We start from the raw sequence: 13,950 nt of genomic DNA on the forward strand, positions 1-13,950 counted from the left end.
TATGTGTACTCAATGTCATGTGCATCTTTACATTAGTGCATGAAAAGTTCCTTAAACTTCTTCAAACACTCTAAAAATGGTAGAAATCTTAGGTTAAATAAAACATATGAGTTTGTGGTGAAGAATCACACCACAAAAAAATTGTAAGTTACTCAGCTATTGACAAGTGGTTTATTGATGCATTATGGCCTATAAGTTTGCATATGAAATTTAACCCAAGGTAACGTATTATCTTTTGCCAACTATATAGGTCAATGCTAACTGGCTTGCACCAGCCCAGCTCTGGGAGTATTTATGTTAAAGGGAGGAATATGAGTCAAGAAATGTCAGTCATTAGAGAAGAGCTGGGAGTGTGTCTACAACATGATGTGCTGTTTGAGAAATTAACAGTGCGTGAACATCTCCTGTTATATGGCATAATAAAAGCACCACAGTGGACCTACCAACAGCTGTTGCAAGAAGTGAAAATGTAAGTCTGAATATGCTGCCTTGCCAGATGAACGAGATGAAAATGTTTAAAAAGGGCTTTGCACAGGAGATTCCACTATACTGCATTGTTTTCGTTTAGAGTGGTTCAGCCAAATTGCAATTGAAATCCTGGAACTACCAGCATTGTGGGTATACTTTAACCACATAGACTGTAGCCGTTTATAAGGCAGCTTGCCATCACTTTCTCAATGACACTTAGGGGTGGACAATAAATGTTGGCCTTGCTAGTTTTGCCTAAACTCCACGAATAATTTTAAAAACTCAATCAAACTACATGGAGGAATTTCATGGACAAATTACACGCAATGCAAAAGGAGTTTCCAAGCTATTTTGCATCACTTTGCTAAGCTATTGAACTCGCTCTCACAAACAACACTCACATACAACAGTCACATTCATCCAAATTTAATGAATCAAAAAGTTTTGCAAATTTGTAATTGGTATTTGAGAAGGCTTCTAATGAAGCTATGTTTCAACACAGAGACAAAAAAGCTCAGTTAAAAGTTTTAAAGTATCTTTTAAAAAAAACTTGAGTAGGAATTGATTATTGTCCATTAAGGTAATTAATAAACATGTCTTCTTCAATTATTTACAGTTAGATAGCTTGCAGGCAGTGTACAAAGTATGATTAACAATGTGTTTTTTTGTGATAAACTTGTTTTCAACTAAATAAATAAAGTTACATCAAGGTACCATTCTTAAGTAGTGACAAAAATAGATAAACAAGCTACTTTAAAACTTTGCCAGCCATTAAAGTAGAAATATCACATGGTCTGAATGGGGTGCATCCTAGGATGCAGAGAGACAGGAAGGGTGAAATTTTAGATACTCTGGCCATAATCTTTAGTCCATCTTAGAAGAGGGGTTGGTGCTAGAAAATTAAATGATTGCAAATGTTGTACTCCTAATTAAAAAATGGTAAAGGGATAAACCCGACAATCACAACCATTTTCTAGTTCCATGCACTAGAAGACTGACTTTAATACCAACCTCTTAAATAGGGTTCAAGCTGTTGTTCACCATGCAAGCTTGATGCTAAAGTTGGTGTATCAAATCCATTTTGTAGGTCCACCAAGTTTAACACATTCATTACCTTTTGAGTTCACTAACCTACACTAAGTCTTGGTAATCAATGTTTTGTATGAAAATTATCATTATTATTTTCTAATTCCTTTATGACCTCACTCCTGCCTACCTTTGTAACATTGTCTAGCCATGCACTATTCCTCCAAATCTGATTATCTCCAATAAAAACTGAAAGAACTGGGAATGTTGGAAATCAAAAACAGAATTAGTTCTGAGGAAGGGTCACTGGACTCGAAACGTTAACTCAGATTTCTCTTCACAGATGCTGCCGGACCTGTGGAGCTTTTCCTGCAATTTCTGTTTTTGTTTCTGCATATCTCCAACTTTGACCTCATGTACTTCTTCATTGACTTTGATAGACACAGTTTGAGAATTTTAGATGTAATGCTATAGAATTTCTTTATTAAATCAATAGTTTTCAATTGTCATCATATTTTTGAAGACTTTGATAAGGAACCACATCTTCTAAGGTTTTCTCTACTTCCCTAAAATCCCCATTGGTACTTTGTCTATTTTATCTCATGACACCTCTGCAAAGTTTCTTCTGACATTTTTGACATTGAAGATATTATTATATAAATCAAAGTTGTTGTCGATAGCTGTGCTTATCAGAAATCAGGGACAGAAGTCAGCATAGCTGCTGTGATTTTCAGTTCATTTATGTTAATAGATGGCAATTTGAAAGAGGTGCAAATATTTTAATGTACATTCATGTCACATGAAAATTTGCAATAAGATTGCTAATTCATAATTAATGTTAACTTTTTTGCTGTGATAAAACATACGTTTGCTCTGACCTACTTTTTTTGTGATTGTCACCATTTGACACTTTGTGTAGAAAAATCCAAAGTTTTGGTGCTTACAATATTTCATCTCTCACAAGTTAACTGAAACAGAAAAATAGAGTTCTCCCTTTTAAGTGGAACTTGAAATAAACTTCTCTCTCCCAATCTTGGGCAAACATGTCATTTCAGGTTGTGTAGAATATCTGAAACACTCAGGTGCCAGCAGTCAGAAAGGTTCAATGTGTTTATTACATATGAGGTTAGTGACTGAATTGCAGCTCCAGCCAAATTATCCTGGTATTAGTTTAAATTCTCATTGTCCAGGCAAGCTTGTGAAAGATCTTAATTGAAACCCTGAATTAGGGACCTTGAATCAGCATTACAGTCATCTAAGTGATAAAGAAACAACATTTTTTAAAAACAAAAAAAGTACTTCCCTTTCTATTTAATAATATTACATTCAGAACTTTCAGTGTGGATTCTTCAAAAGAGCCATTCAAATGAAAATTATGGGAATACCCTTGGAATTCTCAAGAACATCTGAACTTGGCAAGACAACACAAAGCCCCTGGATATTCTTGATACTGTTTGATTCAGAATTCCCTGAACTGTATTAATAATTTGTAAGCTGACTTAAGCCATATAAATCCTTTATTTCAGGGCCCTTGAGAATGTTGAGATTGGTCAGCACCAACATAAACTGGTTGGAGCTTTGTCTGGGGGAACAAAGAGAAAGCTGTCATTGGCAATTTCATTCATTGGAGGCTCGTCTACTATCATTTTGGATGAACCCACCAGTGGTGTTGATCCCTGTTCTCGGCGTAACATCTGGGATGTTATTTTAAAATGCAGAACAGGTAAGGAAAATGAATAAAGTTAATGGATGTAAGTTTGCTTGCTGAGCTGGAAGGTTCGGTTACAGACGTTTCGTCACCATATTAGGTAAAATTATCAGTGAGTCTCTGGTGAAGCACTGGTGGTTTGGTCAGCTTTTGATTTATGTATTTAGATTTCCTTGAGGTAGTGATGTCATTTCCTATGGTGATGTCATTTTGTGTGGTGATATCATTTCCAGTCCTTTTTCTTAGGGGGTGGTAAATGGGATCCAAGTCAATGTGTTTGTTGATGGAGTTCAGGTTGGAGTGCAATGCTTCTAGGAATTCATGTGCATGTCTCTGTTTGGCTTGTCCTCAGACAGACAGTCACACCAACATTAAGCAGGAAAAAGGAAGGAAACACACTCAATACGCAAAAAAAGGAAAGCACTTAAAAAAAAGATAAAAATATTATTATCGTACCAAGAGACAAAGGACATCTGACAGTGATTTTAAATCAAAGAGACTACATTAAGAAAGCGAACCCACTACTAGCAGATACCAAGACTTACCAACAAGTGGCAATAGACCTGACCCCACAACTAGAGAACTGAATCACAGCCCTACTCAAAAAACTTCAGAAATCTGGAGAAATAAATAAGACTGACTTCCAATAAAATGAAACCAGATGGATTCAACAGACCACGCTTCTATGGATTACCCAAAATTCACTAACCCAGAGCCCCCCTGAGACCCATAGTCTTGCTACCTGGAATACCAACTTACCGATTGGCCAAAGACCTACACCAAAGACTAAACACTTAGTCGAAGACTCCATCCATTCCACCCAAGAATTCCTGAAGACCAACAAAGAAACCAAGGTAGAAGAGGATGAAATAATGATCTCCTTTGACATAACAGCCCTGTTCACATCTATCAACATCAACCTGGCCAAGGAAACACTGACTACACTATTAGAAGAACCAAAGACCCATACACCAAATACCACCAACTTCATCAGCAAGGATAATATTGTCAATCGAGTGGACCTATGCCTTACCACCCATTTCACCTTCAACAACAAAACCCACAGATAAATCAATGGAACACCCATGGGATCTCCGATATCAGGATTCTTAGCAAAGGCAGTAATGCAGAGACTCGAACAAACAGCTCTGCCAACCATCCAACCCAAACCTGGGGTCCACTATGTGGATGACACCTTTGTCATCACTAAACAAAACAAATTAGAGGAAACCTTCAAGACCATTAATAATACCCTCACTGGCATATAATTCACTAAAGAGGAGGAAAAGAACAACAAACTGCCATTCTGAGATGTCGTGGTAGAGCGAACAGCCAATGGGGAGCTTCAAACCAGCGTCTACAGGAAAACAACATATAGGGACCAAATAATGAACTTCAGAAGCAATCATCCCAACACCCATAAATGGAGTTGCATTAGAACATTATTTCAACGAGCCACCACACACTGCACCACAGAGGAAGTATGAAGAGCAGAAGAAAATCACCTATACAGTGTATTCAAAAAGAATGGATACCCAATGATCACAGTGCACTGATTTCTCAGCAACAAACCCAGACAAGCAGACAAAATGTGTCCAGAAACCCTAGCCACTCTCCCTTACATCAAAGACATCTTGGAAATGACTGCCAGACTATTCAGTCCTCTTGGCATCATGGTAGCCCACAAACCCACCAATACACTAAAACAACAGCTAATGAACTTGAAAGACCTATACAGACACCAAGCAAAACTAACGTCATTTACAAATTAACTTGCAAGAACTGTAATAAACACAACATTGGACATCAATGGGTCATGTCTTTTGTGGCTAGTTGATGTTCATGTACCCTGCTGGCAGCAGGGTACATGAACATCAACTAGCCACAAAAGACATGACCCACTCTCACTAATATCTTTACATACAGATGAGGATGGACACCACTTCGACTGGGACAACACATCCATCCTAGGTCAAGCCAAACAGAGACATGCGCGAGAATTCCTAGAAGCATGACACTCCAACCAGACATCTATCAACAAACACATTGACTTGGATCCCATTTACCACCCCTTGAGAAAAAGAAAAAGAAATGACATCACCACCGGAAATGACATCACTGCAGGAAATGACATCAGCAACCCAAGAAAACTTAAACACTTAAATAAAAAGGCGGCCATATCATCAGTGCTTCATCGGATGTTACATAGTATGGTGACAAATTGTCTGAAAAACAAATCTTCCAGCTCAGAGAGCAAACTTATATCCAGAACTTCAACCTGAGCTACAAATCTTCTCAAAACTCACGAATAAAGTTAATTATAACAATGAACTATCTGACTAATTGACATCTCATTGTAATCCCACAACACTGTGACTGGTTTGTTTTGGAAGATAATCAAAGAAAGAGAAATTGATCACTCAAGCCTATTGAGAATACTTGCTTGTCTTGGATTTATATTTTTTTTTACTAGAAGCCTCCTTCATTAATTTCTGTTTCCTCTGAAAACTCCAAGGATTAGGCCTCTCTCTGCTGAGTACTGGTATCAATGGTCTATGAATCAATGGTCTATGGGCAGCACGGTGGCACAGTGGTTAGCACTGCTGCCTCACAGTGCCAGAGACCCAGGTTCATTTCCCGCCTCAGGCGACTGACTGTGTGGAGTTTGCACGTTCTCCCCGTGTCTGCGTGGGTTTCCTCCAGGTGCTCCAGTTTCCTCCCACAGTCCAAAGATGTGCAGGTCAGGTGAATTGGCCATGCTAAATTGTCCATAGTGTTAGGTAAGGGGTAAATGTAGGGGTATGGGTGGGTTGCGCTTCGGCGGGTCGGTGTGGACTTGTTGGGCCGAAGGGCCTGTTTCCACACTGTAAAGTAATCTAAAATAATCTAATCTAAAACTCGCTTCCTTTCACATCACTCATTGAGTCACATGTTTAATTCTCTTAACTGCTTGACCTCATGCTAAGTGGCACATAGTTACTGAGATATATGAACAGTGAGTCAAATTCCCAACTAATAAGGAATGATCATCAAAACTCTAAAGGCCATGTTTTCAATGCAAGGTTCAGAACCCAACATCAAGATGAGTTCTGGGTTTGGACCACAATATTTTTAAACTTAAATGGCCTAACTGGCTCGGAACTGAGCTTGGCTCACAAATGTAGATGGCAAATGCTTCCGGAGGGCAGGAATGTCTACCTGCAGCCATCAGCACAGAAAGACAACAGCTGTGTTGAAGGTTGCCGCTGCCTTACTAATTTGAGCAGCCAGGTCCTTGGAAGACCTGGAGCTTGAAATCCGGTAACAACTCAGCAATTATTTTCTTTGGTAATCTCTGTGTGAATTTGGACCCTTTCTTCTCAAACTCATAGCAAAACATTATTTCTAATTCTACCTGTGTCAATGTTCATGGTTATATTGCAGAGGAGAGTATATTTTCACTTGATTATACTATCCCTCAGCACAGCTATTCATTTTTTTCTCCTTCCATTTGAATGGCATCTGTATCATATTGCTTTGATCTGCTTACCAATCTATCCTCCAATCTTGTTTTCATCCTCAAAGATAATATGTTAGTACAAATTAGGTGTTGAATCTCCTCCATCACAGCACTCTGGATCCTCATTCATCCCTGACTCAGTCATATCCTTCTGACCCCGAGCATTGACCAAATCTGGATTTGTACTTAAACTAAGGAATGTTACTATCTCCGAGAACAGCATCCAGGTAACTCTCCTTTGCTCTGAGGCAACTTCTCCAGCTCCTGAGCTACTCATCTATCTAGCTGTAAAGTAACCAAAATGTATCATGTCTTTTTCTCATCTTGCTAGGTCGAACAATTATTTTTACTACTCACCATTTGGATGAAGCAGACATCTTGAGTGACCGTATTGCCATACTTGAAAATGGCCAGTTGAAATGCTGTGGTTCTCCTGCCTACTTAAAGGAACAGTATGGGCAGGGTTACAGTCTCAGTATTTCAAAAAAGGTCTGTACCTCTCAAGTTGTGTTGAAGAGTTTGGATAACACTAAGTACTTTTACTGCTACCAACAGTGATTATTGTATGCTGAAATAAAAAATCGAAAAAGCTGGAGCAACTCAACAGGTCTGGCAGCATCTATGGAGTGAGAAACAAAGTTGATGTTTTGAGTTCAAAAGAACTACTTTTCAGAACAAAAATTGAATCTAATGAAGGCTGAACATGTTTGGGGAAGTTCTGAATTCCAGATTAGAAAGCTTGTATTTTAATTCAGGTTGAGAATTTACTGAAGACGTATGAGCAGGGTTAAAATAATGATGGGATTTGAATGACATCACCAGGCTTTGATGGTAACCTCGTTAAATTGCACTGCTCCCATCAGCCTTCCCCTTAAACTTCTACTCCATGTTGGTGCTCAGTGACTAAAATATCAGACACTCAAGTTGCACCATGGACTAGCTCTCCAGTTAAATTCATATGTATTTTGAAAAACCTCAGTTGCAGACACACACCAACTGTTTTTACAGAGAAATATGAACAGTGAGTCAAATTCCCAACTGATAAGGAATGATCAGCAAAACTCTAAAGGACATGTTTTCAATGCAAGGTTAGGAACCCAACATCAGGATGAATTCTGGGTTTGGACCACAACATTTTTAAACTTAATTGACCTAACTGGCTAGGAACTGAGCTTGGCTCACAAATGGAGATGGCAAATGCTTCCGGGAGGTAGGAATGCCGACCTGTCACCATTAGCACAGAAAGACAACAGCTGTGTTGAAGGTTGCTGCTGCCTTACTAATTTGAGCAGCCAGGTCCTTGGAAGATCTGGAGTTGAAATGAAAAAAATGAATGTCGAAATTTTGTGTAGGTTTGTTGATGGCAGCAGTGCCTTATATTTCAACTCCAAGAAACACAAAAAAAAATTACCAGGATCCCATGACAAATCCGGCAGCTGTGATCTGATGTGCAGTGAGATTGTTTGAATTCACCAGGATAAAATGAACAGCCTCCAAACTCAAATGGGCAAACGTCTTAATGAACTGCTTAATGACCATAATTGGACCAAATTTCTTCTCCATGTCCTTCCCCTCACGCCATTCAAAAATTCAAAGCTGGTCTTGAAGCATCCGGAGTTCATGGATATGAACTCCATGACCATCATTTTCAAATTCTGTTCACACTGGATCCTGGCCTCACAAAATGCCTTTTGAAAATGCCCAGCTTAATTCAGTTGATAGCTGCCTACATTAAGTTAAGGAAAAAGACACATGACCTTTCAGCTCCAGCAATAAGTTTCTATCTTTTAAATAAAACTGAAAACAAATCATTCATAACTTTTCATGAACTTTCCTTAACAATTTCAAAATATAAGTTTCATTTCTTACTAATGTGTTCCATGTATAGAAGAATTTTATTAGTGAACATTGAAATTAATATGGTCACATTGGAATAAAGTGGATAATACAATATTTGTATTTTGATAGCCCACTGTGGTAGGAACTGAAGAGTCATGTGATGTTGGCCTTGTAACCTCCCTGGTGAAACAGCACATTCCCCAGGCCTTTCTGAAGCAAGATGCCTTTGGAGAGCTGACATATAACATTCCAACAGTGGCAGATAAGACTGCTTATGAAAGGTTGTTTCATGATCTGGACAAAGATATGAAAACTTTACACCTGAGCAGCTACAGTATCTCTGATACTACACTGGAGGAGGTAGGTTTCAAGATAAGTTAAATATTTTTCTTGCTTCAAACGTAATTGTACTTACACATACCAATTGATCTTAGACTCTTGGATGTTTACAACACAGAAGGAGACTATGCAATCCATCATGTCCATGTCAATCAACAAATATCTAACTACACTAATCACATTTTCTAGTTTTTGGCCCATACTCCTGGAGGCTATGAAAAAAAACGACAGAATATCTAAATACTGTTTACATGTTACAAGAGTTTCTACTCTACTACCCTATCAGGAAGTGATATCACCATCCTTTGTTTGAAAAGAATACTCCTTAACTCTCCTTATAGCCATCTACCTCTACCTGAAATCTATGACCTCTCATTGTAAACCTCTCTACGAAGGAAAAAGTGCCTTCTGATCTGCCCTACCAATGCCCCTCATAATCTTATCCAGCTTTATCAGGTCCCTCTCGGACTTCACTCACCAAGGAAAACAACTCCAACCAACTGAATCGTTCCTCCTAGCCCAAATCCCCTCAGTCCAAGCACCATCCAGGTAAATCTCCTCTGCACCCTCTCTCGTGCAAACACATCTTCCTATAATGTCTTGACCAAAATGTACTTATGTAAGGTATGATTTATCTGGTTAGCATGCAAAACTATATTTTTCACTTTATCTCAGTACATGTGACAACAATAAATCAAATCAAATCAAAGCTGGAGGTAACACTCCAGCTCTGGGTTAACTAGCATTTTATGCACTTCTAACTTCCCTGTTCTTGTATTCTGTATCTAAGGTAAGAATACCTCATCTTCTGCCTCGGGACCCTCCAACCACACAGCGTCAATGTTGACTTAACCAGTTTCCCAATTTCCCCTCCTACCACCTCATCCCAGTTCTAACCGTCCAACTCAACATTGCCCTCTTGACCTGTCCTACCTATCCATCTTCCTTCCCACCAATCCACTCCACTCTCCCCAACGACCTATTACAATTACCTTCCACCTGCATCCATCCATTGCTTTCCCAATTACCTTCTCCCCAGCCCCATCCCTACTCCCCTATTTATCTCAGTCCCATTCCCTCTTCATATTCCTGAAGAATGGCTTATGCACGAAACGTCGACTCTCCTGCTCATCTGATGCTGCTTGACCTGTTGTGCTTTTCCAATGCTACACTTCTTAATTAAGATAATAAAGGCAACAATTGATATGCCGCCTTAACCACCTTATCTATCTGCTCTGTTATCTTCAGAAGTCTGTGGATTTTAACTGTACCGTTCGCTGTGCAATCTCCTGTCTCGTTCCTTTATCTTCTTCTTTATATATTTAAAAAGCTCATTTCAATTTTTCTTTCTTCTACCTAGTACTGCTTTCTCATGCACTTTCTTTGCTTTCTGAATCTCCTTGTTAAGACCAACATGCTCTCCGTAAACCCTGATTCATTTTGTACTCATCTAGGGACTCTGAAACATTGATCTCGGTATGCCATAAGCTTAATTTGTTTTTACCTGAGTTCTAACCTTTATGCCTTTTGACATTTAGGGTTCTTCAGTCTTGGTCCTATCCTTTATCTTTATGGAAACATATTTGCTCTATACTCTGGTCACTTACTCCTTGACTGCCTCTCCTTGATATGACACAGTTTTATCTGCAAGTTGCTGCTCCCGTCCATTTGAGCCAAATTGTGTCTTATCTTAGGAAAATGAACCTTTCTTCAGTTTAAAACATTTTTTCCTAACCTATCCTTATTATTTTCCTTAACTATTCTAAATCTAACTGAGATATGATCACTATATCCTGAACACTCCTCTACTGAAATGCCTGGTCTCATTTCCAAATATTACATCCAGAACTGTCTCCTCACTTGTTGGATTTTCTACGTAATGGCTACAAATGTTCTTTCCTTCTTACCTTGCGTACTGAAACTATTCCATTTAAAATTTGGGTAGTTAAACTCTTCCACTTTTACTGCCATATTATTGTTATGCTTTTCTGGAATTTCATTACATAATTGAACTTGTATCTCTCCTTAATTGTTTAGGTACCTACTGTACGCACCTGACAGCATGCTTGCTTGAGTTGTGTAGTTTAATTCTACCTATGTGGCTTCATTTGATATCTTTAGAGCCAGATCTGGTACCTCCTCTTCAGAAGCGATAGGTTGGCACTTCCCACAAGTTCACTGCTCATGCTATTCTTTCCAGCCTACAGTACCTACCAGAACTGGACTTTCTTCTCAGATATCTGTTTGTCTTTCAGGGATTAAGTGCAGTTTTGCACAACAATGTGGATGAATTCAGGAGCTAAGCACTACACCAGATTCTTTACTTCATGATATCAATGTAGTGCTGTATTGCCAACCTAATCACAGTTTGAAAATGTCATAATAATAATAATTTCATATTAAGCAATTAATTTTGCAACATGTACATTTGATAAATTTATGTCCAAAGTTGTGTAGATTCTGTGCAATGTTGTTTTAAGCAACATCAAATTAATCTGATTAAGTTTTAGATCAATTTTCATGTCCTCTCTTTTCTATTTCCTCTTTCATCAGGTGTTTCTGAAGTTGCTTCAGAATGAACAAAGCCCAGCTCCTCCTGAAGGCCAGGATACAGTCTCTCTGAATTCTGAGAGCATCGAATCAACTCACAGTGACAGTGAGTAGCTAAATCCAACTGGTATTATACAGGAAGACTAATTTTCATAGCCCTTACATCATTGTAAATGTTTGGTATCATTTTTTAAATATCACTATGCTGCTACAAGAGGGTAACAGGGTTTGTTTTCAACAACCTCTTTCCACTTTGAAGTTGGGGCCGGCAGAGTGAGAGCCTGGGCAATGGAAGGCTTGAAGCATTTTCACAGTTGGGGTTCATCAGCATTCCATCAGTCAGATACTCTCATCTTCCTGACCTTACAAAAGCAACTTAAAATATTTCGCTGAAATGTTTTGAATGGCCTTAAGTGTGTACAGTGCACACTTCATTCAATAGTATGTCAAAATTGCAATGTGGCACAGGAGTGCAATATTAACTGCCTCTGCATGTTTCCAGTGGCCGCATAGGCTAACCCTTGAAATAGCCCTACTCAGATATTACATTTTTTAAATTACAAAGCAGTCATATTCCCACTCAACAGAGTAAGGTAAAAGGGACTCTCATGTTTGGAAGTCCAATTACAGTCAGTGGACCTTTGAGCAACTAGCTTTTGAGTAGCATTAACGCAGATATAAATTACCTTTGTTTTTTAGCCAGAGATAGGTATGGAGCATGTGAAAATAGCAGTATGTCAAAATTATAAATCCAGTGGTGATTTTACAAATTCCAGATACAAATTCCAACTTTGTTTTTGTGCAAGTTACATAATCATTACTCGTAACAGGCTGGATAAACCAATGGAGTTTATTTTTTTCCCAGTGATAATTCTGAGACCACTTCTTTCCATTTATCATTTTTAATGTGGTCAAGTTTTAATTGGGCTTATTCCTGGAATGAAGGGGTCTTATGAAGAACAGTTGAACAGCTTAGGCCTATATCCATGTGAATGCAGATTAATGAGAGATGGTCTTATTGGAACATATAGGATTCTGAGTGGACTGGGTAAGATGGAGGATGTTTTCGCTTGTACAGGCAGACTCCAACTACAGGATATAGGTTAAATAAATGAGGTTTCCCTTTTAAAATATCATCGAGGTGAATTGTTTTCTCTTAGAGGGTCCATAGGGTATGGAATTCTATTCACCCCCAAAAGTATTGGAGAGTCTCTTTAAGTTTATTTAAGGTTTGGTTCTACAGATTTTTAGTTAAGGGGTTGAGAGTTATGCTGGACAGACAAGAAAGTGGAGCTGAGACCTGAACCTGACTAGCTGTGATCTTTTTGCATTGTGGAACAGGCTAAAAGGGGCAAATGGCTACTTCTGCTCCTAAGTCCATGGTTCTTAGGTTTATGCTTGAATTGCCAAAACAGGTCGTACATTCTATAGACTTGTAATCCTCAATGTTAAAAATCATTCTCCCATTCTGTTCTAAATTTCTTTCATTTAACTGAATAACCACTTCCACTAATTTTTGCATCCTTTAAAACTAGAGACCGTAGACATTGATACCATGATATTTCACATTCTGTTTCCTTCCCCCTTTTCTGCTTCTGCCTAAAATTTAACTTTCCTTAGTTTAAGAAGATCTTCTGCAGGCAAGAGATGTTACTGAAATATAGGCTGCTATTAGATATGTAGCTGGATGGATGAATGACAGTAGATAGTGCAATTGTTGATAAAATCCTATCCGCACTGCAAGGATGAAACACTCCTCTACCTTTTGCTCTGCTGCCTGGTAGACATGATTCCATTGCTCAAATCTGTCCCTAGCTGAGCATTAATTGGTGATATACTGGCAATTTCACTCAGGTTGAAACTGCAGTGCAGGCTCATGAATCAGAATGATCCGCACCTACTGCCCTAGATGAGCAGAGAATGGTTGGTATTAAAAATCATAAAATTTCAAACACACAACCCGCAGGAATTTTCAAGTCAGATCTTGGGTCCTTTACTATTTCTCTAAGATTCTATTGCCTTATCTTTACATAATTTTTATCTTAATCTTTACAAGTTAGGTCATAACTAATGGACAAAGTCAGGGATAGGGACTGCTGACATTTTTCTTCTAAGGTTGCCCTGGGAAACCCCTATATCAATGGAGATTTGTTTGCCATGTGAAGTAATTGGGAAAAAAAAATTCAGTCCCCTGCTCACATATGAGTGGACCATTAGCAGGCTCCAGTGGAGGATCCTGATCAATGATTGGAACAATTGAAAGTCTCCCAACGCAAAGAAAAGAATGATAATTACTCTTAGTTGTCTAAACCTTCTGCAGTATTTTTGGCATGGAAGTCACACAATTTGACCTGTTTTCACTGAGTTTTCAACACTTTCTGCTTCTACGGTAAAGGTGATGGAGAGGGTATAGACCCTCCTTTCTCCTGGTCCTCATTGTTTTGTCACATTGGCTAAACCTGTGTCCTCATACCCTAGACAGTCTCCAATCCACCCAGGAAAACAATCACTCAAGAAGCAC

The 13,950-nt window shown here is 38.7% G+C and overlaps 1 protein-coding gene across 1 annotated transcript in view; it reads left to right on the forward strand.

The window, feature by feature from the left end:
- The window catches only part of LOC122549894 (ATP-binding cassette sub-family A member 13-like), a 278,487-nt gene that overhangs the window by 194,523 nt on the left and 70,014 nt on the right, over nucleotides 1-13,950 (forward strand). Inside the window, exons 37-41 of the mRNA XM_043690092.1 lie at nucleotides 251-469; nucleotides 3,021-3,217; nucleotides 7,033-7,190; nucleotides 8,670-8,900; nucleotides 11,433-11,535. Coding sequence (XP_043546027.1) covers nucleotides 251-469; nucleotides 3,021-3,217; nucleotides 7,033-7,190; nucleotides 8,670-8,900; nucleotides 11,433-11,535 — 908 coding nt within the window. The remainder of the gene's footprint in view (nucleotides 1-250; nucleotides 470-3,020; nucleotides 3,218-7,032; nucleotides 7,191-8,669; nucleotides 8,901-11,432; nucleotides 11,536-13,950) is intronic.

Source organism: Chiloscyllium plagiosum, chromosome 5 (genome assembly GCF_004010195.1).
Source record: "Chiloscyllium plagiosum isolate BGI_BamShark_2017 chromosome 5, ASM401019v2, whole genome shotgun sequence".
NCBI lineage: Eukaryota > Metazoa > Chordata > Chondrichthyes > Orectolobiformes > Hemiscylliidae > Chiloscyllium > Chiloscyllium plagiosum.